At 46.1% G+C, this 24,978-nt stretch overlaps 1 protein-coding gene across 1 annotated transcript in view; it reads left to right on the forward strand.

The window, feature by feature from the left end:
* LOC146866994 (guanylate cyclase 2G-like) overlaps nucleotides 1-24,978 on the forward strand; it is a 161,059-nt gene that overhangs the window by 54,438 nt on the left and 81,643 nt on the right. Inside the window, exons 9-11 of the mRNA XM_085618922.1 lie at nucleotides 7,184-7,358; nucleotides 15,722-15,820; nucleotides 24,076-24,167. Coding sequence (XP_085475048.1) covers nucleotides 7,184-7,358; nucleotides 15,722-15,820; nucleotides 24,076-24,167 — 366 coding nt within the window. The remainder of the gene's footprint in view (nucleotides 1-7,183; nucleotides 7,359-15,721; nucleotides 15,821-24,075; nucleotides 24,168-24,978) is intronic.

The raw sequence follows: 24,978 nt of genomic DNA on the forward strand, positions 1-24,978 counted from the left end.
CATGCTCTGAAGCGTCTGTCTGGACAATAAATTCCTTAGCAAAGTTGGGTGCCAGGAGCACGGGCGCGGTACACATGGCAGTTTTGAGGGCATCAAAAGCTTTCTGACAGGTGTCAGTCCAGTTCACAATCTTGGGCTGCTTCTTGGAAGTCAGCTCAGTCAAGGGGGCAACAATGCTGCCATACCCCTTGACAAACCTCCTGTAATAACCCGTGAGTCCTAAGAAGGCCCTCACCTGGGTCTGGGTCCTTGGGGGCTCCCAAGCCAGGATGGTCTCAATCTTGGGCTGTAGAGGGGCCACCTGGCCGCTCCCTACCTGGTGTCCTAAGTACACCACCGAACCCTGCCCAATCTGGCACTTACTGGCCTTGATTGTGAGGCCTACTCTGCGCAGCGCCATCAACACTTCCCAGAGGTGGCGTAAGTGGTCCTCCCATGAGGAACTAAATACGGCAATGTCGTCCAGGTAGGCGGCACTGAAATCCTCCAGCCCAGCCAACACCTGGTTGACCAACCTCTGAAAGGTGGCAGGGGCATTCTTCATCCCAAAGGGCATCACACGGAACTGGTAGTGCCCATCTGGGGTGGAGAATGCGGACGTCTCCTTTGCCCCATCAGTTAAGGCGATCTGCCAGTACCCAGACGTTAGATCAAACGTGCTGAGGTACCGGGCAGCCCCCAACCGATCTATGAGCTCATCAGCTCTGGGGATGGGGTGCGCGTCGGTCCTCGTGACCGAATTGAGACCTCGGTAGTCCACACAGAACCGAAGCTCTGGAGTGTCACCAGGCGCTGCAGCCTTTGGTACCAAGACCACGGGGCTGGACCAAGGGCTGCTAGAGGACTCAATCACCCCCAGGGCAAACATTTTGGCGACCTCCTCCTTAATGCAGGCCCTTACCCTGTCGGTCACCCTGTAAGCCTTGTGCTTGACAGGAGGACTGTCCCCGGTGTCTACCTCATGGACGCACCAGTCAGTGACACCAGGTACCAGGGAAAATAAATCTGGGAATTGCCCCAACAGCTGGTGGCAATCTCTCTGCTGTTCTGGGGTCAGTGTGGTGGAGAGGACCACACCCTCCACTGACCCATCCTTCTCTCCTCCACACAGGAGGTCAGGAAGAGGCTCACTCTCCTCTTCCATCCCTGCATCTGTGGCAAGAAGCATGCCCACTTCAGACCTCGCAAAGTGGGGCTTTAGGCGATTCACATGCAGGACCCGCAGGGGGTTCCTGGGAGATTTAAAGTCCACCAAATAGGTAACTTGACTTTTTCGCTCCACCACCTCAAATGGACCGGTCCACTTATCTTGGAGCGCACAGGGCTCCACTGGGACCAGTACCCAAACCTTTTGACCAGGTTGAAACTCGACCAGAGTGGCATTCTGGTCGTGCCAACGTTTCATCTCCTCCTGGCTGGCTTCCAGATTTGCCTCAGCAATGTTTCTGAAACGCCGAGTTTGGTTCCTGAAGGCCAGGATGTAGCTAAACACATCCTGGGGAGGTTTCCTGGGAGATTGCTCCCAGCCTTCCTTGACCAAACTCAGAGGCCCTCTTACCGGATGGCCATAGAGCAGTTCAAAGGGGCTGAACCCTAAGGACTTCTGTGGCACTTCACGGTATGCAAACAACAGGCATGGCAAGAGGATGTCCCACTTACGCCTCAGGGGCTCCTCTAGGCCCATGATCATGCCCTTCAAGGTCCGGTTGAATCTCTCAACCAGACCGTTACCCTGGGGGTGGTAAGGAGTAGTGAACTTGTAAGTCACCCCACACTCCTTCCACAGAGACTTCATATACTGGGAGATGAAGTTGGTCCCCCTGTCGCTCACCACCTCTCTGGGGAACCCCACACGGGAGAAGATCCCCATCAGTGCACGTCCCACCACGGGGGCCGTCACTGTCCTGAGCGGGATGGCTTCAGGGTACCGGGTGGCATGGTCCACCAAGACCAGGATGTACCTGTTGCCCATGGCTGTCTTGGGGTCCAGAGGCCCCACAATGTCAATGCCCACTCGCTCGAATGGGGTGCTAACAACTGGGAAGGGTTGGAGTGGGGCTTTGATCTTCCCCCCACTCTTCACACTTGCCTGGCAAGTCTCATAGGTCCTACAATACGTATCTGAACTCTTGCGCATCTGGGGCCAATAAAAGTGGGTGACCAGCCTTTCAAAGGTCTTGGTCTGCCCCAGATGTCCTGCCAATGGAATGTCATGAGCCAACCCCAGTAGGAAGGTTCTGAAGCACTCGGGTACCACCAGCACACGGGCTGACCCCGGCTCAGCAACCTTAGGCTCGCTATACAGGAGACTGTTCTCCCAATAAATCAGATGTGAACCGGACATATCACCTGCTGCCTGGGTTGCAGCCTGTTGCCGCATACCCTCAAGAGAGGGGCAAGTTCTCTGCTGTTCACAAAACTCCTCCCTGGTGGGCCCCCCTTCCTGCTGCCACTGGGTCAGCTCAGGCAGGTCCCCCAGGTCGGTACTCTGCTCCCCGGTAGGCTCCAGGGCATCCCCCTCAGGGTCTGCTCCCTCCTGGGCCGTGGGAACCAAGGGGGCCGGTTTCCCGCGCCCCCTGCCCCCTCCCTCTAAGGCAGGGACCTGGGCCATATTCTCAGGCTCCAGGTCTTTCTCAACACTCTCTTTGGCTGCCATGGACCAAGTGGTAGCACATGCCCACTCAGGCAGTCCCAACATTTGCAAGTGAGCACTCCTCTCCACTGTAGCCCGCGGTGAGTTCTCTAAATCATTGCCCAACAGACAGTCCACAGGCATGGCGGGCCTCACAGCCACCTGAAGAGTTCCTGAGACCCCCCCCCCACTCAAAGGGAACCTGAGCCACCTCACATTGGCTCTCTGTGTTGTCTGCAGACACTACTGGGTAGAATGCATGGGGCACAACCTGCTCTTTGGACACCAACCGGGAGCTGACAGCAGTTACACTGGCTCCTGCGTCCCTCAGAGCCTCCACTCTATGTCCATTGATGGTTACCCACTGCCTGCATTTTTTAGTGTTATCAGGCAGTGCAGGCTTAGGAACCATTTCAAAGTCTCCTAGTGAGACAAGGGTCAACTCTACGGGGTCCCACCCACCTGGGGCACCCATCTCCTCCTCCCCCAGGGCTACACTAGCAAGCTGGCGGGGCGGTGCACGGGGTGGTGCAGGAGTATCCTTTTGGGGACACTGGGGGTCAAAGTATCTGTGGCCCACCTGGCCACACTTAAAACAAGTAGGGGGCCTCCTTGGAACAGGATTACCTGTTGGAGGCACTGGTTTCTTATCTGGGGGAGGGTGGGATACCACTGCCTGGTTCCCTTGGGAATTATCTTGGGGCCCTCGGTGGAACTCCCTTGGTTTACCCCTGTCCCCCCCACCTCTCTGCTGGGGACCCTGCCCACCTTTGGCGAAGTCTCCCACTGGACCCTTGCGAACCCGGGTGCTCACCCAGCGGTCCGCCTCCTCAGCAAGCTTCCTAGGGTTAGTCAGCTTGCAATCTATCAGATGCTGGCGTAGCTCAGGAAAACAGTTACTAGAAAAATGCTCCCATGCAATCAAGTCATAGAGTTGCTCAAAAGTTTCTACTTTGCTGCCTTTTACCCAGCGTTCCATTGCCCTGCCAAAAAAAGACACATATTCAACCCATGTGGTACCCTCTATCTTCTTGCAGGTTCTAAATCTCTGCCTGTACATTTCAGGGGTCAAACCATAGCGGGTAATCAAAGCTTCCTTCATGTGGGCATAAATCATCCTACTTTCGGGGGGTACGTCCAACAAGGTATCCCTCCCCTCACTCACAAAGCGTCCCCACAACCCCGCTCCCCAATCCTTCTCAGGGACCCGGTGGGACACCATAGCTAATTCATAAGCGGCAAACCATTGCCCAATATCTCACTTTTATGAAAATCCTTAATAACCTCTTTAGGTATATACACTCTACTCTCAGTATGCACTACTGGTATGCTGCCACCAGAGGGGGAGATCTCAATACTTTTGGCCTTAATCTCCAACTCCCTCAAAATTCTCTCATGTTCAAATTTCATCTTCATTATCTCAACTTCTAACTTCTTATTCTCTAGGTCTCTCTGACCATCCAATTTGAGCTTAGCCATCTCCATATTATGCCGCCTATCTCTCTCCCTGTCCTCCATCTCTTCTGGAGTCAGGCCCCTTGAGGACACACTAGTGCCCGGGCTGGAAACTGCTTTATCCCCTACCAAATCTACAATTTCGTCCTGCTGCTCTCCTGCATCCTCTCCCCCCTCCACAGGCTCTTCTACATTCTTTGGGGCATCCCTGGCTTCTAACCAGGCCTTCAGCGCCTTGTAATACTCTTCCCTTCTAGTGAGACCTGTGATAGGGACTGTGAAGCGTTTGCAAAAATATTTGAGCTGCTTGGCATTGTAGGTGTCTAATTTCTCTTCTTCCCAGGAGAGATCCTCAGAGGCATTGGATCTGGGCTTGGCCATTGTAATAATAACTGGCAATATCGATCAAAAAATAGAATAAAAAATCTCAAAAACGTACGTGGTTATGTTATGGTCTGCACTCACTAGTAGTGTACACTATAATTACTGTATGCAATCATAAATGCAAGTCCAGATCCTCACCGCTGACCACCAATGTTAGAAATGGGGGTCTCTAGTTGGCAATGGCTGGCCACTGTCCAAGTAGGGACCCTTCTTCCTAAGTCAGAGTAAGCAGCCTACACCCTTTGACAACCCCTGCTCAACCCTGTGGTATCGTAGCACGAGCAGCTAGGCTTATCTCAGAGACAGTGTGTGAAGCATTTATGACCCTACACAGTAATATAATGAGGAACACTACAAATGGACACCACTCAAGTAGTTATGAAAAATAGGTATTTTTATATAGACTTAATCACAAGACCAATAACAGTAAAAATCCACAATACTATAAAGATATAATTACTTTAGAAATGCTGCAAGGAAAAATAGTTCAGGATTCACAAAATGATGTTTAGTTCAAGGCAGGGGTCTCTGCGACCCTTTTACTCACAAAGTATCTGGTTCCTGGAGCAAAGCAACAAAAATGTCGCTAAGGAGCTGTAGCGATAAATTTCCTCCCGCTAACCAGCGATGCGTTGAATCCTTACCGCAAGGGAGGATGATGCGCTGGGTTGCGGGCAGGACAAAGCGACAAACTTCTTCACGCTAAGCCGGTGATGCGATGAAATCCTTGCCGCGAAGGGAGGATGACGCACCGGGCCTGTTGCGTGTGCGATCGTGCTGCGATGCCGAAAATGGCTCTCCGCGAGGGAGCAACGATCCGGATGCGATGCGGGGAAAATGGCGAACGCTCTGCGTTCGCGCTGCGATGATCCTGTTGCGATGATTTTCAGATAGCGGGCGTTTTCGGGCCCGCTGACAAATGATGCGATCTTCTTGGGGATAGCGAGCACTCGGCGACAGCGGAGCGGCGATTTTCCTCACGCTCACCTGCTGCAGCGGCTCGCTAACGGGGGTTAGCGACGATTTTCAGCGCTCTCTTCTCAGCAGCAGAAATAGAGGCCCTGGAACACACAGGGGCCTCACCTGCAGATAGTAATCCTCGCTGGGAGGAAACAGGAGGCTGATGGTGGCGTCTGATGTGCCTGAGACTCCAGCAGGAGGCTAGCTCTCTTCTAGCCCTTGGGTGATTGCTGTAGCAAAAATAAAAGTCCAATCAAAGTTCTTTTCCTCTTCTTGAAGTCCAGTAGTAGCAGCTGCAGGCCAGTCCCAGAAACAGCACACCAGGCACAAGGACAGTCCTTCTCTTGCAGATTCCTGTCGCCACACGGACAGAGGTTCTTCTTGTTATCCAGGAGCAATACCAATTGTAGGGGTTTGTGCACAAATATTTATACCCCCAAAGTCTTTGTTCTTAGGGGTCCCAAGTCTCTGAACCCAGCCAGAACCAGTTTTGCCCAGCCCTGGAGCACTTTGTTGATCAGGCTGCATCCTTCCTTTCAGAAAGAGGGGGTCTGCCTCAGACGCACAGTGGGAGGTGGGGCCAGCATTCACCTTGCCAGGCACAGCCCTATTCAAGTGCAGGAGCTACCCCTCCCTTCACACCCAGGCAGGTCGCTCTATTCAATCCAGGTCTGACTCAGCCTGCCCTGTCCCTCCAAAACCAGACAGCCAATACACATAATAGCAGAGCAACTGGAAGGCTAAGGCAAGAAAGTACCTATACTCTAAAAGTGGTAGTTTCAAACACAGAATATAAAAATAACCTTCACTAAAAGATGTATTTTAATATTCTGAGCTCAGGCATACTAGATTCGTTTTTCTACCGTGTTCTGTGGGTCAGTTAGGACTATAGGATGTAATAGCCCAGACCTCCCATTCTGGCCTATGGAGAACAGGTAGCCTTACAGTAGTGAAAAACGAAATTGGGTGTATTTCACTACTAGGACATGCTACATACAACAGGGCATGTCCTACCTTACACATACAACGCGCCCTATCATAAGGGGGGATTACATGATGCCAAGGGAAGGTTTAGGGGCTGGGAAGTGGGTGCACTTCACAGCCAAGATGGCAGTTCGGGACTGCACGCAGACACTGCAGTGGCAGGTCTGAGACACACTTTACAAGCTGCTTCTGTGGGTGGCACAAACCAGTGCTGCAGGCCCATCAGCAGCATTCGGTTTACCAGCCCTGGGCACACACCGGCCACGCTACTAGGGACTAACAGGTAAACTGAATAAGCCAATCATGGATGTACCAATTCATATGTCATCTTTACAAAGGGAGCATTCGCGCTGTGGCACTGAATGGCAGTGGCACAGCGCCCAGAGCATCTATAACCAGCAAAAACAGAGGAGACACAGCGAAAAAAGGAAGGGAGACTCACGCCAATGGTGCCAGGTCTAACACATAGTGACTGCCATTTTCTTGACCTCTTGATTCTTTTCTTTATCTGGGGTATTCTCCCGTCTGGGATTATGACTTCACTCAAAGGAGGGAGTTTAGTCTTCCACTGTCCTGAGTCAATGTGATTGCTGCTATAAGAAGCAGATTTTCTCTATGATGGTGTTGTGCAGGTCAGGAGCAGGTCTTGAAACCTACCAACCTAACCTGAGGGAGATGCTTTATTAAAGTTTTTGGACATCACCACATTTACTGTTTGCAAGGCATGGGTTACAATTGCTGCTATCCCTTTGTCCTTCCTTTGTCCAGGTGGAAACCATTGGAGATGCCTACATGGTGGCAAGTGGACTTCCTCTGCCAAATGGAATGAAACACGTTGATGAGATTGCCACCATGTCTCTGCACTTTCTCAGTGCCATGATTAGCTTCCGGATCAGGCACATGCCCGAGGAAAAACTGAAGCTAAGAATTGGTCTCCACACAGGTATTGTAGTGTCTCTCAGCACTGCACGAAGACAGTCATTAATGTTATGCCAACAATGTGTCTTTTAAAATGGCAGGGCTACTGAAAATTCACACTTAACCTATGCCATTGCTGTCTCTAATGTATCACACTGTGGCAGAAAAGCTAATAAAAGTGAAATTCAATAACATATAACTAAAAACAAAACCAGTTTAAAATCTTTGTGCTAATTGTAAATTAAGGAACTTGTCGAAAATCTTTACGTCTTGTTTTTATGAAAGAGACCACCTAAATTTCGGAAGAAGGATCCGAATAGAAAACTGTCAATATGCACGTTTTTTACAGGTGTGATAGTGACTATACAGTTACGGTTCCCTTATACCGAGCTTAAGAAATTGCACAGTAGTTTTTTGCCACAATATTTTCAACGTTTACCTAATAGCATATTTTAGAATAGTCTACTCTTCGGGAAATGAAATCTGTTGTTTATGCGACGTTTGGCCTACATTTTCAATGTTTTTTGGCAATGTAAAACCCATATTTTGAGATAGTTTTAACCCTAGACCCTTTGCAGAACACGGAAAACACGAAGGGGCATATCATCAAGGCCCTGCGATAAAAATATTGCCGCTTTAGCGTCCGTTTTCGGGCTAAAAGCGGAGATATTTTTATTGCACTATTAGCAATGATGCGCTAGCGCGTGTTTCTATGCCTCTGCACTCGTTTCCTCAACGCCCAGCTTTGCAACGTTAATGACATGCAAAGTGGGCGTAACTGACTGAAATAACGTGGGAAATGTCGCTATCAGACATTTCTCCATTTATCAAGCTGCACGCTAACCTTCATAGCGACGATAAAAGTAGCGCTAACCGTGCCTAACGCAGGTTTCATTACGCCTGCTTTTAAACTGACTAAACCATTATATCCTATGGGTGGTGGATTATAAGGCTGAGACCACCCAGCCCTATCAACAAGGTTTTGCTTATCGCTGTGCGATTATCGCTTGATTTCCAGCGATAATCGCACATATTGCCGCTATCGCTTGAATTGATATCGCTTTGGAGATAAGCGTTGTTGATAACGCGCTATATTTGCGATATAAACCAGCGATAGCCAGCGATAATTATCCTCGCGCTAAGCGCGCTTAGCGATAATTATCGCCGGCTGTTGCTGATATGCCCCGTAATGACTCAAACTTTTCTGAAGCAGTGTTCATCTGATCTGATAGAACTCAAATGGACAACGAGTGCACTTTACAAATGGTTTAAAAATAAACTAGCCATTTTCGAGAACAGCAGACTTTATCGTCTGGATTTAGCTATAGTTTGTGACTGTATTGAGCCGTAAAAAGCATATCTTGGATAAGATGCCTGGAATAAAAAAAATTGTAAAGTTAGCCTAGGTCAAAAGAGAAAGATATTCGGGCACATGTGCACCTACACAATATTTAAAAAAAGATAACACTTCAACATTCATTACAAAATTAAACACTGATATCAGGATCTTCCACACAGAATGCTGAATCCATTGGTTACAATTATAACAAGCATTTGCAATGCAATATGTCATTTGTGTTGTTTTGTTTCCAAGGGTGGAGGGACTGGGCTTCCCAGACCGACTGTGTGTGTACACTGTGTGCCTAGTGAGTGCATGAGGTATGGCAGTGTGCTATACAAAGACTGTAGCTCATTGACGAAGACTTATTTGACAAAATAAACATAGGTAGGGTGAGCAAGGCATTTGAGTACGTGGTGGCGTTTAGGGGAGAGAAGGGTGTGCAGTTTGTCCCAAATTGCAATACAATAAAAGCTCAACCGAATCAGTGCGATTCAATTCAAAATCAAGTTGGGCGAAGAAAAATATTTGGCTTTTTATTTATACATAGAACAGTCTCTGCAAACAAAACAAGGAACATCGCTGTACAGTAGACCTTTCAGAGTGCACTATACCAGCACTGAAATCGTCAGTAAAAAAACAACGGTATCCTTACGAGAGAGGTAAGGTTTGGGGCAATCGACTGACTGGCCCTGCATGTCAGAGATCTTATCTGTGAGCACCTTCTAGTACAAGATTTTTTAAATGCATGTTCAATGTGTAAAACAGACTGTATATAGTTGTAAAACTGGAAGGCCCTCCATTTGAGTTTGCTACGGATACCTACATCCACGAAAAGACAGCCAATACCTAAAGGGAACGCTACTAAACTAGCACAACAAACCTGCAAGTTGGTTTCAGAAATATTACAAAACCATTTGAGGCGAAGAAGTAGCAAAAATACAAAAAAAAACAAGACGTACCTCACAGCATGACGTACATAAATGTTCTCGAAATAAAACAAAATATAGAAGTGTAATGCAACCAAATCTGTAATCCTGCTCAGTGACAAAAACCTTGTGTCTACTCCATCTTCTCTTGTTAACTAACAAAGTAAAAGCACACAATTTACTTACTGAGGTCGATTAAATGAAACGCAGTCAGTCTATTGCTGAAACGTAATTAGTTGAAAACTAACGTGACATGCGCATTTAAAATCTGCTGGTTAGTCAATCGAAAACACGTGATTTGCCCAGCATATGTGTTGAACTAAACAAAACACTTCATATGTATTATCCATGCTACAACCCAAATTTTGACAAAGCCTAAATACACCATTCGTTGTAAACGATGCATGCAACAAATAATTTGCTTTTTGAAAATAACCATCACACAAGAATTAATTATGAATAAAACAATATATACAATGACAAATTCAATACAGTGCAGGCCTGGTTATTGCCCCCGGTCTGGGTAATTACGTACCTTGGACTCTGACACGATGCGGACAGTGCGAGATACGGGGCAGCTGGCTGCATTTGGCAGCCAGGAGAGTAAGGCACTGGAACGGATGACACACCCTTCAGCCGGAGGCTAAGTAGCGCCCCTGAGGGTATGAGAACAGCGGCACAGTCAGGGGAAGCACTTCCAAAAGTAGGCTACGGTTCTGCCGGTGCGTGGGGGCTACACTGAGGAGGCCAGTGACCATGACAGGTAAATGACCCCGCTGTGCTAGTGAGCTCTGCCATGTTAGTTATTCCATGTGCCCTCCTCTGAACTCCTGCCTATGCAGCTCTACTGTTTACTAATGCTGCAAGTTTCGGAGTTGGAAAAATGCACGTTAATGTCAGGCAAACTGTTTGTGGATCCCACAATGTCAGAGCCAGTGCTGGGAGTACGGTGGACCGAGTCTGCACGGCACGCCCAGCAGCTGCATTGCTGGTGGTGGTCTAATGCAGCGGCGGCTGCCTGTACAAACATAAAAATACGGTGAACAAATCTATGTGTGTGGCGGCCAATGAAGTGGGTGCCCTAGTAATAAAAGATGAAACACAAAAGTTGGCGCCGGGGTAAGTATAAAGTATGGCGCACCTGAACTTTTCATGCACATGCAAAGGAAGATGAGAAGGGCGGCGTGCTAACGAGAGAGGCATAGTTCTAAAACATGATGTGCGTTGCCCATGTAGATAGTAATCCTAGCACCAATTGTAGACAAGTAGTCCCCAACAGGAACCGATAAACAACTACAGTGTAAGGAAACTGTAGTTGGCCAGTACTCCTGAACTAAAAAAATGGATGTGAAGTATCGGGAGCCCACCAATAAGGAGCCAAGAAATGCAAGCACCGCAGAAGTAAACCAATTGGAGAAGAAGGTGGGATTATACTCTGTATGGAGTGATTACAGCAGGTCTTGTAGACAGCGCAAGCGTGCTGGTGCTCGACCTAACAAAAATAAGGGCCTAAAATCCAGAAGTAATTTATAGTAGCTAAGCCAGCAAATTCACAAAACAACAGGGTTTGCAACCACAAAATATCTTTTTCCAATGTACAAAAGATCTTTGAAGATTAGAAAATAGTATTTCCTGCTCACAAAAGGGTGTAAGAAATGGAGTTGTTGGTTGACTGGGGTGTGAGCCCAGGTCAAGCAGCAACTCCAATCCTTGTCATTGGTGAGGCACACACCAACCCCAATTTAACCTGTGCTCAACCCTCTGGTAACATGGCACAGGGCAGTAAGGCTTAACTTAGAGGCAATGTCTAAAGAATTTGTGCAGCCCTTAAAGCAGCAATAAAGTGAAAACACCACACAAAATGGATCCTACACCAAGTTAGAAAAATATAACTTATTTTATTCAATAAAACAGGACCAAAATGACAAAAATCCAATTAGTAGAACTGGAGATATTCAAGTTTAAAGATTTCAGTGAAAATGGTGGCAAAAAGCAAAAAGAGCAAACTGGGATATATGGTCTTGCCCGACTGGGACAAAGTCACAAGGTCAGGCCAACTGTATTGGAGTGCGGGCCGGCTACAGGGTCCCAGTTAGGTCCCCTGAACAAAGTACCTTAAATCCTGGTTTGCAGAGTCTGCATTGAAAGTGTGTCATGCAACCGAAGTGATGCGTCGATTCGGATATGCAACAAGGCTGTGATGGGAGGGCCTGCATTATTGTCGGGGTTCCCGTCGACGGGGCTTGTAGTGTGAAGTCCGGTGTTTGGGATGCAGCGCGCAGTTGGGGCAGTGCATCGACTCCGAAGAGCTGCTAGATGTTGAGTGTGGCGTCGTCATTGAGGCTTCTGTCGATAAGAGATGTGAGGGCCTGCACTGAGGATACTTCGCCCCCTGGCAATTCCGATGGGCTGTGGCGGTAATGCAGGTCTTTGCAACGGGTCAAATCCCCACAGCAGCCAAGTTGTGTAGTTTACCCTCGATTCACAGATGCTGGCAGAGCACCTTAAGCCCAATTTCATAGGTACAGGACTGGGGTGACACCACTTGGCAGGGTATACTCACAGATGGCAGTGTTCAGGTGCAGGTGCATGCAGTGAACAGCAGAGCAGCAGTTTCTTCAGAGAAGCAGTCCAGCAGAGTGGCAGTTCTTTTAGCAGCACAATGGTCCTTCCTGGCAAAGTATCCATAGGTCCAGTAGTGAACTGAAGTTCCATATTTATACCCAGTTGTGCCTTTGAAGTAGGAGAAGCTTCTAGAGGCCTGCCTTGGAAGTGCACCTGTGCCCTGTCTTCCTGGCCCTGGCTCCAGACTAACTATAGGGGTATACGGCCCTTTGTGTGGAGACAGGACACAGCTTAATCAAGTGTAAATGGGGCTAGGTCCTGCTCCTCCCTCCCATCCTGTCATTGATTGACCATCCAGTCACACCAAAGCTCCCCATTGTGTGTGGCTGTCTAGGAGGAATACACAAAGCCCAACAGTCAACTACACCCAGTCTTGTGACCCAGAGACAGGCTGCAGGCACCAAATCGCTAAGGCAAGAAAATGTAAACTTTCTAACAGTGGCATTTTCAGAATTGTAATTTAAAATCCACCTTCACCATAAGTTAGGATTTTAAATTGCAATTCCAGATACACCAAACTTGAAGGGGGTACCTGTTCCTATTTCGAAATTACACTTATAAAATATGATAAGGTAATTCCAATATTATTCTATTGAAAAGGTAAGCCTTGCAGTAGTGGAAACCTAATGTAAGTTTTTCAATCCCAGGACATGTAAAACTTAAAGGTACATATCCTACTTTTTGAATACATTACACCCTGCCCTCTGGCTGTCCATGGCCTACCTTAGGGGTGACTTATATGTATTAAAAAGGAAGGTTTCCGGCCTAGCAGGATGTTCACTTTGCCAGGTCGAAATGTCACTCTAATATTTCACATACACAGGCTACAATGGCAGGCCTGAGGCATGTTTAAAGTGCTACTTAAGTGGGTGGCTTAATCAGTGCTCCAGGTCCACTAGTAGCATTTTGTTTACAGGTCCTGGGCACACATAGTGCCACTTTACTAGAGACTTATATGTAAACTAAATATGCAAATTGGGTACAAGCCAATATAACATGGTTTAGGGAGAGAGCACAAGCACTTTAGCACTGGTTAGCAGTGGTAAAGTGTGCAGAGTCCAAGGTTAGCTAAAACGAGGTCAGCAAAAAAAGAAAGTCTGAAGGTGAAAACTTATGCCGAGGATGCCAGGTCTAAGAAGGTGTTTTTGTGACTCTTTGTAAATGGCAAAAAGGAGGAGAGTATAGTCTCATTTGAAGTCACAATGGGATATATCAATGTTTTGTGATCTCAGTTGTTGTTGCAAACAATTGATCAGTTACTGACTACCTCCAAGTTGGGGATTTCACTGATTTGCAAAGAGGAAGCTCACTTCATGTCACAGCTTCCCTACTGGGTATCATCTGTGGTAGCCTTGAGAGTAGGACGCCTGCATGCTCCCCCCTAATGTCTTACTAGCTGGTCAACATGGTGTGCCCCATGAATATCGAAACCACAATATCGATGCGAACCATTATCAAGAACTGAATACCGAAAATAAAATATCGGCGGGTAAGTAAGGGCCAGATGTATGTCTGGGTGGATGAACTGTCATTTCATCATGGGGATGGAGTAAATTACTCCGTCCGCATGGTGGCAAGGCCACCCACTCAATTCATAGATGACCACCAAGCAGGCGGTACTTATAGAAGAATTTCAGGAACCAACCTCGCAGCGATCCCTGACAATGCATCTTACGCTGTGCTACAGGGCTGTGTCAACAGGATGCAGCTCTGTAATATAAAGTAGTTCTTTGTTCTTTACAAAAAGAAAATCCAGAAACAGGATCTTTTGGGGAAAGAAAACATGTAATGCTCCCCTCATCATGCGAGTCTTCCCCCATGGCACAGGAGAACATTATAATGTTTTTACTGTTCCTTTTACCATTCCAACCGTAATAAATGACCACATGTCCGCACGTCTAAATTAGTCGAGCAGATATGTAGGCATTTCTCTGATGGCTCTTACTCCCCGGGGATGTTTGGCCATGGCAGAGACAGAGTATTCCCCACTGTGGCCAAACTTAAGGTCTGTCCGCTTTTAAATTAGGGGGATAGACCTTTGTGTTGGCGGTATGTATACTCCGAATTGAGGAAGTATACATACCACCAACATATACATCCGCCCCATAGTCTTGTTACTCAACACCTAACTCCACATACATGTCCCTATGTGGTACATATATCATCAAGGTGAGTAGATACGAAGTTAGGAATAGTAAATTTATGCTTCCCTATATGCACCAACTGTTGATATTTTGTCCCTCGTTATTCTTATACCAAGATGATGTTGATGATAATGTTAATATTCAGAAGTACAAACAGTCTAAATGTTTTTCTAAAGTAACAGCTACCTCTTTAAGTGATTCAGGCAATTTAAAAAAAAATGTTGGCATCTTGGGAGTGCAAGCACAAAAATAGAGGTCTACTGTCTCTCACAGGCCTTCATCCCTACATTCGCAGCCATTCGGAGAGGGTACGTACATATGCTATCGGCCTCAATATTGTTCACGAGGTAGGAGGTTTTGCAACCCTCCAAGTAATACACATTTTACAAGGTGACTGATTAGTACATCATATAACAGTAGACAGCGGTTCCTGTGGCCTATTTGTTTAATGTTAATAATCAGAATTCTCAATGGAATATACTTAAATGGGAACTGAATGTCAGAGAAAGAACCAAAACCATACACTTGTTGTAAAGAGACACTTTTACTCAGTTGATGATATTTGTGACTAAAAATGCGAACCTTTTAAAAAAGTGCTGTGTGCCAAGTGAAAAGTGCTGGTGAGTGAAAAAAAAGTTTCCTGTACATTAAATGACCACAATACAGATTTTAAATATAAACATCAGTGTTCTAGAGCAATGTTAAAAGGCTGAGGGAGTGGTTTATTTGTAATTTGTGTCGACAACGTTACAACCCCACGGACTCATCAAAACTTTATGATTTGAAACACCTGAAAAAACAATGATAGAAAAAATGACTGCACTTCAAACACTGAAAAAAGGAAATATGTGCATGGCTCAGTTGGCGCCTAATTGAAAAAAATTCCTGGATAAGGCCAATGGACCGCCAATGGGTTCAGAGAGAAACACCAGGGAAGTTATGTGGCTCAGGACTGAGTAGGGAAAAGGAAAAAGGAAATGTACTCACAGTGGGGCCCACCGGGCACTGTTAGTGAGGGAAAAAGAATAGCATAATCGGTCAATAGAAAGAGTCTGCCCAAACTGCTGCATACAGATAGAGGTGGTCTCAAAGGTACTCGCCCCATGGTGAGGTGGACACCATAAAAAAAATCTCACCTTAACAATTTGTTTTGACATTTAATCAACTTCTCAAGTGAGTAGAGACTGGGAGAAGAGTCATGTGTTCGCCCTTCCATTCTAGCAGTCTAGTGCGATCTGTCTTCTATATTACTCAAATACCACAACCTTGTGTAGTGATATTGCTTTTGGAATAATTCTGTTTAATTCACAAAATATTTTCTGTCTGAACAGCTTTCTTTCTTCTTTTTCAGGTCCTGTGGTGGCTGGAGTAGTGGGCGTCACAATGCCTCGATATTGTCTTTTTGGCGACACAGTAAACACTGCATCCAGGATGGAGAGCAACAGTTTGCGTAGGTAACTCATTCCCACACACACACACACCTCACTCTCCTTGGCAATCTGTTTGGCTGCCTCGCCCATCTTACCTCTTGCTGTATGGGTCTGTCAAATCTCCCATTACATGCATAACACAGACCACTGGTTCAATCTGGAGCTGTCCTGGTGAATGGGCATTTTGAATATATAATTTTCATCATCCAGAGCTTACTCCACAATTAAAAGACACAGAAAAAACTGGAAAGAAGCACAGCAGCGGCATTAGACACTACTGTATTGCAAACATCAGTTTAAAAGTAAAGAGCAACCACTCAGTGGCAGGCCTGACTTAAAACAGTTAACTAATTAACCAAGTCCTAGACTAGACAAGGAAGAGCAGCAAGATTAAATCTAGAGACGATTGTAGGGCTTGTGTATAAAAAGAACTCAGTAAAAGTGAATGTTAGATCGGTGTAAGGCCTGGCTGACAATAGGGTAAGACAATAGAACACAAGATGGCACCCGATGGGGGCTAACATCCACTTGCAAGGGGTCTGAAAATGTCTGTACACCTGGGACAGCCTCTTTGACAGTCTACCTTGATGATTCAGGTGCAAGCAGAGAACCTGGGAATTTCAGAAATAAAACTGATCCTAGATGCCGAGGATTGGTTGCAAACGTTAAGCTTATAATAGTATGAACCCCAGGTTCTCTAAGGAGAGAGATGAGCCACTGGTAGGTGTAAGAAGAAAGAGTGAAATTGATGATGTGTTGACTTTTAAATATTGTTCGATGGAAAAGACTTCTTGCTTCAAGTCCTGTACAATAGTGTTTGGAAATCGAGTATTGTCATTGGCTGATAGGTAATACGTGCCCATGCACTATAATTTAAACTGACAGCTTGCTTGGTACTAGCCATTCAAATATGATACCATTCGGTAACATGCCAGTTTCTGCTCAGCCTGGTCTGATTGTGATGAATTTATTTTGTTTTTGAAAATATAATTTTTGAAGTCACTTTGATAACCCATGTAACTAAAGTTGGGTAAAATGTATACTTGAGAAACTCAATGTAACTCTTTGTAAAATGCCAGCATGGACTGGTGGGAAAAGGCAGAGCTTAAGTCAAAAAATGTTTTCAATAATTGCTATCTCTTTAGGGAACAACACATAAAATGTAGGCAGAAAATATATTTTGGCTCAATCATACTTGTAATCAGGTCGTATTCCATAGGAAAACACATGTAAGCAATGTAGAGGAACTTCCTCCACGGGCCTGTTTCTTTGAATTATTCCAAATGAATGGCATTCCCAGCCTATCAAATCCATCTTGGTGACATATTTTCATATCAACGAAATTCCTGAAGTATAATTTTTCCAGAATTCTGTAGATCCCTTCTTTTCCTTTAGCAGGAGGACCTATTACTTGCCCATTTTTCCATTCTGTGTGTCATCTCTTTGAGCTTTTTCTATCTTCATTTCCCTTCTTATACTTTGGGGATAGAGGGGAGCAGCACAGACCACTGACACCGGGTTTGTGTGAAAAAGGCCGCTTTATTGAAACAGGTGCACATCACAAAATAACCTAAGCCTTCACCTTACAAAATTACAAACTCACTATCCAAAGTTAAACGCCTATCTTTATCTACCCCCATCCCTAAGGTATCCCTCCCCCTTCATAACAACTTAATACATTGATATTGTATATGGTCAATGGATGGTCGAATGTAGCTGAGTCCTCTAAAATCCCTTCTTTCTTTCCTACATCTATTAACCTCTTAGCCCACTAAACTTCCTATATAACCTTAAACTTCTTGTCTTGTCTAAGCACAAACTTACCTACCATCATCCCTTTCAGCCTGAACTACCACTGACAACAACAATAAACTTTGCTAAACCATCACAACTTCAGTGTCAACCGCCACCCAGAACAAGCATTTGCAATGCAATAGGTCTCGCATTTGCGAGAGTTTGAGCTATTAGCATTGTAAATGACAGTGCCTTTTATTTATGTTTTTAAAAAAACAAACTTAAATAAAAAGCATTGTCACTTACAATGCCAATAGCTCAAACTCGTATAAATGCGAGACCTATTGCATTGCAAAGGCTTGTTTGTTTTACTTTGTGGCTGTGTTGCGTTTCATCCTTTCGGTCGCTTAGTTCTGTGGAGCTCGTGCGTTTTTGAGATCTGCAAGTAGTTACAAATGAAGCGTGTGTTGCTGCAAAGGGGGTGTGCAGCTTGAATATTACGCATTGGTTGATGCTCGGACTACTTTCTGTTGCCCCAGGTTCAGTTGGAGATCAGGCTGTGTCTAACTTTAATGAGATCTGTCCAGTTTGTGAATAAGGAATATTGAAGACCTGTTAGTGTTGTGCTACCCTTAACAATTATGGCTGGGGCGCCAAGAGAAAGATTTGAACCCTGTGTGCGCTATGTAAATTAGGAGACGGGTCCGTTGCAGGTGCATGTGTCGGTGCCACTGTAACAGCTCATGTCCATGTGTTTCGAATGCATTTTAATAAGGCAGTGTACCTCGCCTCCCACCACCTGTTTTTAGAGTCTGTTGAGAAACACACGAGAAAACACTTTGCTCATGGTCTAAACATTAAATGTGATGCACTTTAATAAAAAAAAACTTTGGGGGATTCTTTTCATCGTGCAGCTCGTGATGTTGTACAGGTATGGACGTATTTACAGTGCGATGGACGTGAGATAAAGGGATGGGGCGGATAGATGGATTGGGACACATAACGCGGGAATGAGTTTAGACAATGATATGGAGAAAGAGAGGAAGAAAGAGTAGCGGAAGACGACAGAGGAGAATAGTGGGCAAGAGAAGGCACGGAAGAAAGAGTGAACGGAAATGAAAGGAGGGGGAGGTGTGAAATCAGGAAAGCGAAAGAGGCTCGAGAGGGATAATGTAAGGACGAATGAGAAGGATGGATACGCAAATAAAGAAAAAGTGAAAGCAAATTTGTGACGTGGCGGAGCGTGGCGCGCACGCTTGGCGGGGTGGGCGAGCGCATTCCAGGCGGGGGAGCGGACCCTTTGAAGTTTGATGTCGAGGGCGCCAGTGGGCTGAAGCGCTTCCCCAAATGGATTGCATGGCGGCACGATGCACGTGATTGTGCGCGTGCTCGCCATGCAATCCACTTTTGGGAGCCCCTCTTACTAGAGTCTCGCATAGCGATTGCTACGCAATAGCTAGGCGAGACCTAAAAAGGAGGGCAGAATCAAACCGTGCTCCCTCCCACAAGGTGGGCTGCTCGCTTAACTGAAATTCAGCACCAGAACCAGCTTCATCTGCAACAAGTAAAGCTCCATGCCAATTAATGACAAATGGAATTTGTCCGCGTGGAAGAACTCCACGCTGTCATAACGGAGGTCTGAATGCTCTATCCTACTCATCCCGAGGTCCCTACAGAAAAAACACATCTCCTGAATCAGCTTACTCCTACCTCTGTCTGTAGCTGCAGGCTTTACGGTACTCCTCCACACCCTCCTGGATACAAACTCAGTCCATATCAGGTGGAAGCCAGCCCATAACCTGTGGATCTTTCTCAAATCTGCTTTCATGCACTTTATCCATGCCAAACCCACCTGCACTCTTAAGTCATTCTCGCCTAAGTGAATAAGAAATATCTGGGCATCTTCCCCTTGCTCTGAGCCTTTTCAAACTAGGGAGGAGATTGCCCCATCTCATGCCGATGTCCAGCTAGCCGCCCGGGGCAGTTCCTTCTCTTCTCCTCTGGGCCAGTTTTCCACACGAAGCTCCCCCGAGTCAGCCCCCCGTCAACCTGCAAGAAAGAAGAAAAGAGGCCTGGTGTGCTGGTGTAATTGCTACTTAGCTACACCCCCTGCCCTGTTCCCTCTGTGGCACTGCCAAACAACTCACACTCCGACCCGGTGGCTAAAAGGCCCTTGGCTGCAGATCACCTGGCTACACCTTTATGTGGCTGGCTCCTAATGTTTGTGATGCCCACCTTGCCATATATTTTAATTGGGGTTTTCACAGACAAGGCACCTGACATACTCCCACCTCAGGGCCTAAAGGCTTCTAACAGTTCTAACCCTGACCCCTCAACTTTGTCCTCGCTTCATTTCAGTAGGGCTGCAGACAGCACTGATGATAAACCTTTGCTATTGGTTCCCTCCCTTGCCTCATGAATTGGCTCGGAAGGCCAATGCACTCCACTTGCTGCCAAGTCCTTAAATGTTGTGGTCCCCTCCCCGCCTGCTACTGCCATCTTGCACTCCCTCTGGCCCCCTATCTACCCAGGTGGAACTACTCCAGTTTGTAGAATTCGACTTCCCAGCCTGACTCATGGAAAGACCCTGCTTTTGTTCATACACTCTATGGTGTTGGTCCTCCTTCAGAAGTTCCTCGTATAACTTCCTAAAATCATGGCTTCATTTGAGCCAACCAACCCCCCGCTGCCAGAACCAAAATCTGCGGTTTCATCCTCCCCTCGCCGCTCCCACCGCACCCGCACCTCGTGGTTGCCTATCCGGCTTGTCCCTGCCTCCACCTGCATTCCCCAACTTCCCCCTCTCCATCTGCAGGGCTGTGTGAACTTTCACAGCGAAACACCCCTTTTTAGGTCGAGCATTCGAGACCTCTTGTATATACTTTAGTATATACTTATATACTTTAGTATATACCTATATGTGTATGTACTTTGTGGGCTCTGGAGATCAGCCCTAGGACTTGTCTGCTTCTGCTTAGGGACTTTTTTTCGGTTCAACTGCCTCTATTTAACTGTCTTCATAGAAAACGACCAGCAGTGGTCAGTAAAATACCGGAATCACTTTAGCATTTTCTAAATTCCAGTCCATAGAAATTGTCTTCAAATCCTGCATTTTCAGTAATATGACCCTCGAAGGCCCTGATTTTATATTAAAAACAGAGCTTTGGACTATACCATTTCCCGCTGAAAGGCAATATTTCTCTCCATGTGTTCCCATACCTGGTGTGTCATGCAGGTTGATGCTTACTTTCCCTCCATGTTAAAGAACAGTAGATGTTTCAGCATCCAGGCTAATGTGCTGCATAGCTGAATACATAAAAGGTCCCAAAGGCGAGACCGTCGCATTGCAAATGCTAGTTACCAAGCGCAAGGCCTCCTTTGACTAACTGGAGGCTCCACAACAAATTTCCTTCTCCTGTGAGGGACCACACCTTGCCTGGTGGCCTATCGCGCCCTTGGCATGATCCACGGCACGCAGAGTCATGACACAGCCCACACTTGCCCGCTCCCTTCCCAGAGCTGCTCTCCTTGTGCAAGAGTGGCTCCATCTGCTCACCTGGCCACAAGCATTGATTTTGGGGGTCTGGTTTGGAGGTGAACAGGCAAACACCATGGCCATGACCCCACCGCCTATTTCCTGACAGGGCGACCTCTGGAATATGGCACCTTCTCCGTCAGCAAATCGAGGTGCCCTGCCACCGTTAGGAGTTTTACAGCCTGTGCCACCAACTCCTTCTGGGATACTCCGGCTGCCACCGTCATAGTAAGTACAGTCTGGAATGCGACTACACTACACTAAACTGCGAAAACCAATCTAACTACTAATACTAATTCCTACTGACTAGAAAAACTGCTACAGCTACCAGCCACCATGTCACCTGACAAAATGTTGTCTGGTGCACAAACTGCCCGGCTGTATACCCATGCGCTACAAAAGTAGCCCAAAACAAGCCCAAACTCCCGAGCAGTTGTACGACTGCAAATTTCCCAAAATGCCCAGGGGGCGGACCTCCCTCAGGTTAGCTGCCCCCCAAATCCCCTTTGGCTGGTCCCCCCTTCTCCCTGCTATTTTTACTTATCAATAATCTAGTATCTTTGGTTTCTGCTTATACCCTTGTATCTCGATCCTTAATTATATTGCTAACCATACCTCTACCCTGCCCACACCCTAGTAATTATACCCCTATTTATACCATATGGCTACTGACCCTGCATCAACCCAAATACCATTAACCCTAGCTACACCTTTGAACCTCTTCTCGTAACTGTTCCTAGGCACTGTTTAACTTGCATGGGGTAAGTAGAGTTTTACATATACCAATACAAAATAACACCTGAAATGCAACTTAAATTTTACTGTTTGCAAAGTACACTAAGGGAGATTTCCACTTTGCACTCGCAGGGTGGACAGTAGAGGAATTACTAGGTGTATAAAGCTACAACACATAAACAAGGATTTTAAAGACAGAGAGAGTAAGGCTGAGGGGGACATGTTCTGTGGTGTTGCAGGGACTCTACTCAGGAATAGAACTATGCTTGGGACCATAAAACATCAGCATGTAGGGACTGAGTCGTCATACCACCTCAGCATCTATGAGCCCAAGTCCGACCAGCTATAGTGCCTCACTTGCTCTTCTAAACTTTCCAGAGAAACAAATGAGTTGGCACCCCAGAACACAACACTCTCGACTCTCTCAGGGATCACGGTAACAGGACACTCTTTCGCTCTCTCACTTGTATTTGTCCACAGTAAGATAAACAATAAGATAAACAAGAGACACAAAGGAAGTTTACAATGATTATTTAAACTATTGTGCTCTAAGATGCAGTATTTGCACCACAATTAGACAACAAATACCTATCAAAAATATCATTAGCATGGTTAACTTGCCATGCACCATAAAAAGTCCTGTCATGTTATAAGACAGATTAGCCAACCCCCCTCCCTGTCTACTGAAGCTAAATGATTATATATTATGCCCATATCAGTGCATATATAGATGGATGTTGTACAAGTGAGCGGATGCAGCACTCTTGCTTCAGGACCTTTGCTCAGTGTGTATCTTTTCAGAACCCCTGTCCTCAGTTATATGACAAAATATGTGTGCTCACAAAGAGTAGCTGCATTCTCTTGTTATGTCTAGGTGCTAGTGTCTGACCAGAGAGGATAACAATGGGCAATGTTGTTTGACCATGTCTAAGGTTCTCAGACTAAATCCCAGGAAAATAATAAAATACAAAAACATGGGCAAGTTCTGTGTGAAAATACAATGTGGTACAAAGGCAAGCGTGTTATGTATCAGAACATTGGAATGTTGGAAGCTCCATTGAAAAAAATGGAGTAGCTCCGGGCTTATAATGGCTGGTATAACATTCCAATGTTTCTTTGTTCACAGCTCTGGCTGTGAACAAAGGCTTCAGGAAGCCTGAGGGGATTTGAATCCCCTCGCGCTCCCTGAAGGATTTGTTTTATTTGTTAGAACATTCCGCCCTCTAGTGGCAGAATGTTCTAATAGCCTTATAGCCCTTCGTAGCAGGGCTATACCGGCTATTAAAGTACTGCTGCTTTGTTAAAGTCCCTCGCCTTTGGCTCGGGTCTTTAACGATGCAGCGGGCCTTTAATAGCCGCTATAGCCCGCTACTGCGGGCTATAAGGCTATAGTAACGTGTGCAAAATAAAAACGACCTACATAGTGCACAATTAGGCTAACGTAGGCGAAAACAACAATGGGCCATGCAAGAAACACACAACAGTGGAATGTTGTTGCATGCTCTAGGCAATGTCTCTTATCGGGTCTCTTTTTGCAACTTTTAAAGAGCTTCATCCTCTCCAGAAGTCTGGGTTCGCTGGCCCAGGCTAAAGATTTTATTGGGAGGCCCAGGCTAAGCCTAAGGACTGCATGACTTTGGAAGGACTGCATGACTGTTCAGAGAAATTGCGTTGGAGAGGTCTAAGAAGCTTTGTAAAAGCTGTAGTCATCAGGTAGTGTCGGTTTAATCTGACATGATATCTTCGCTGGGCTTGATGCTAACACTTTACCCCGGGATTCTGTTCTTCAGTTCACATAGTGAGGGTCTGAATACTGAATTTGAAAACACACAATACATTTGAAATGGTTATGAATCACGGATGTAAACTTGAAAATAAGCACGCGGCTCACTTTCAGTGAGTTGAAAGTATACCTGTGTGAGCAGGGTTTTCCTCTCTTTCTCCTCTCCAATTTTTTATTGTATGCACTATGCGTTAATTGTGGCTTATGTATAACAGAAAAAGTATAGCATTCCAGCTGTTACTAAGCGTTTATGGGAGCACATGTGTTAGATCAAGATGCGCTGTCATTTGAACTTTTGCTTTCTTAAATCTGTTCAGTGAAGTCCCCTAGAGTTTTTAACTGTGCAGTCGAGGGGAGGAGGAGGGGGCATGAGCCAGACTAGTAAAAATGCTCATGGAAAAACTTGAGTTTCTACTAACATACTTATGTAGCTGTAAAGTGAGGATATGTTGAGTACTGTTAGTTGATGAATATTTTTCTTCCTCCAGCACTTCGGATCCATGTCTCGGAGACCACGGCAAGGGCACTACAAGCTGCTGGTGGATATGACTTGCTGGAAAGAGGAACCATCCAAATAAAGGTCTGAAACAGAGGAAAGCTTCGAGATCTTTTATACGTTGTGTGCACAACCGTTTTTTATGGGCCACACCTAACCCATTCTCCTTAAGTCTTTCATTCAGAACAGCCTGTGATGCATAAGAATATCTTAATGCTAAATGACCCCCCAATTTCTTCCACACCCTCAAGTGCTTTGAACGAGAGCATGTTGATCAGTGCTTAATTTGTAAAATATGAAGTGCAGGTGCTCACATTTTTTTTAGGAGGCCACATCCACTTCCTCGGCTCCGCCCACAACCTCCAGTGGCCTCACCCACTTCCTTTATTGGCTCCAGCCACATCCACAAGCCTAAACACATTAGAGCTACCTCCTCACTTCTTGAGGTCCGCAAGAAGCTGAAGACCTAGTTCTCCACATAAGCATCTCAAGTACCTCACACCTGCCCATGGGCCTGGATACCCTCTAAAACAACACACATGGCCAAAATCAGGAGCGCCGTGACCCGTGCTACTGGGTTTGATGGAAGAGGCGGCACTGGGAGAGAAAACTGCAAAGTATTCCGAGAGGTAACCGAGTAGGCGCCGCACCAGTCATGCGACCACGAGAGAAGCAGGTTCGCATCCATTTTGTCCTATGATCACAAATCTGAGCAATTCCTCTGTGACTTAAAAATGAAAGAAATAACAGTGCTATGATCAGAAAACATTATTGCATCAGTGCACTTTGAATCCCATTTGCATGCATGTGGCTTGTTAATTATAAGCTCAATCAAGCTGAAAAAAATCAGCTTGGAGTTCAGACAGAGCACGCATTGGAAAACAAGCCTTGGCAT

The sequence above is a fragment of the Triturus cristatus genome, chromosome 1_2 (assembly GCF_964204655.1).
Source record: "Triturus cristatus chromosome 1_2, aTriCri1.1, whole genome shotgun sequence".
Classification (NCBI taxonomy): Eukaryota; Metazoa; Chordata; class Amphibia; order Caudata; family Salamandridae; genus Triturus; species Triturus cristatus.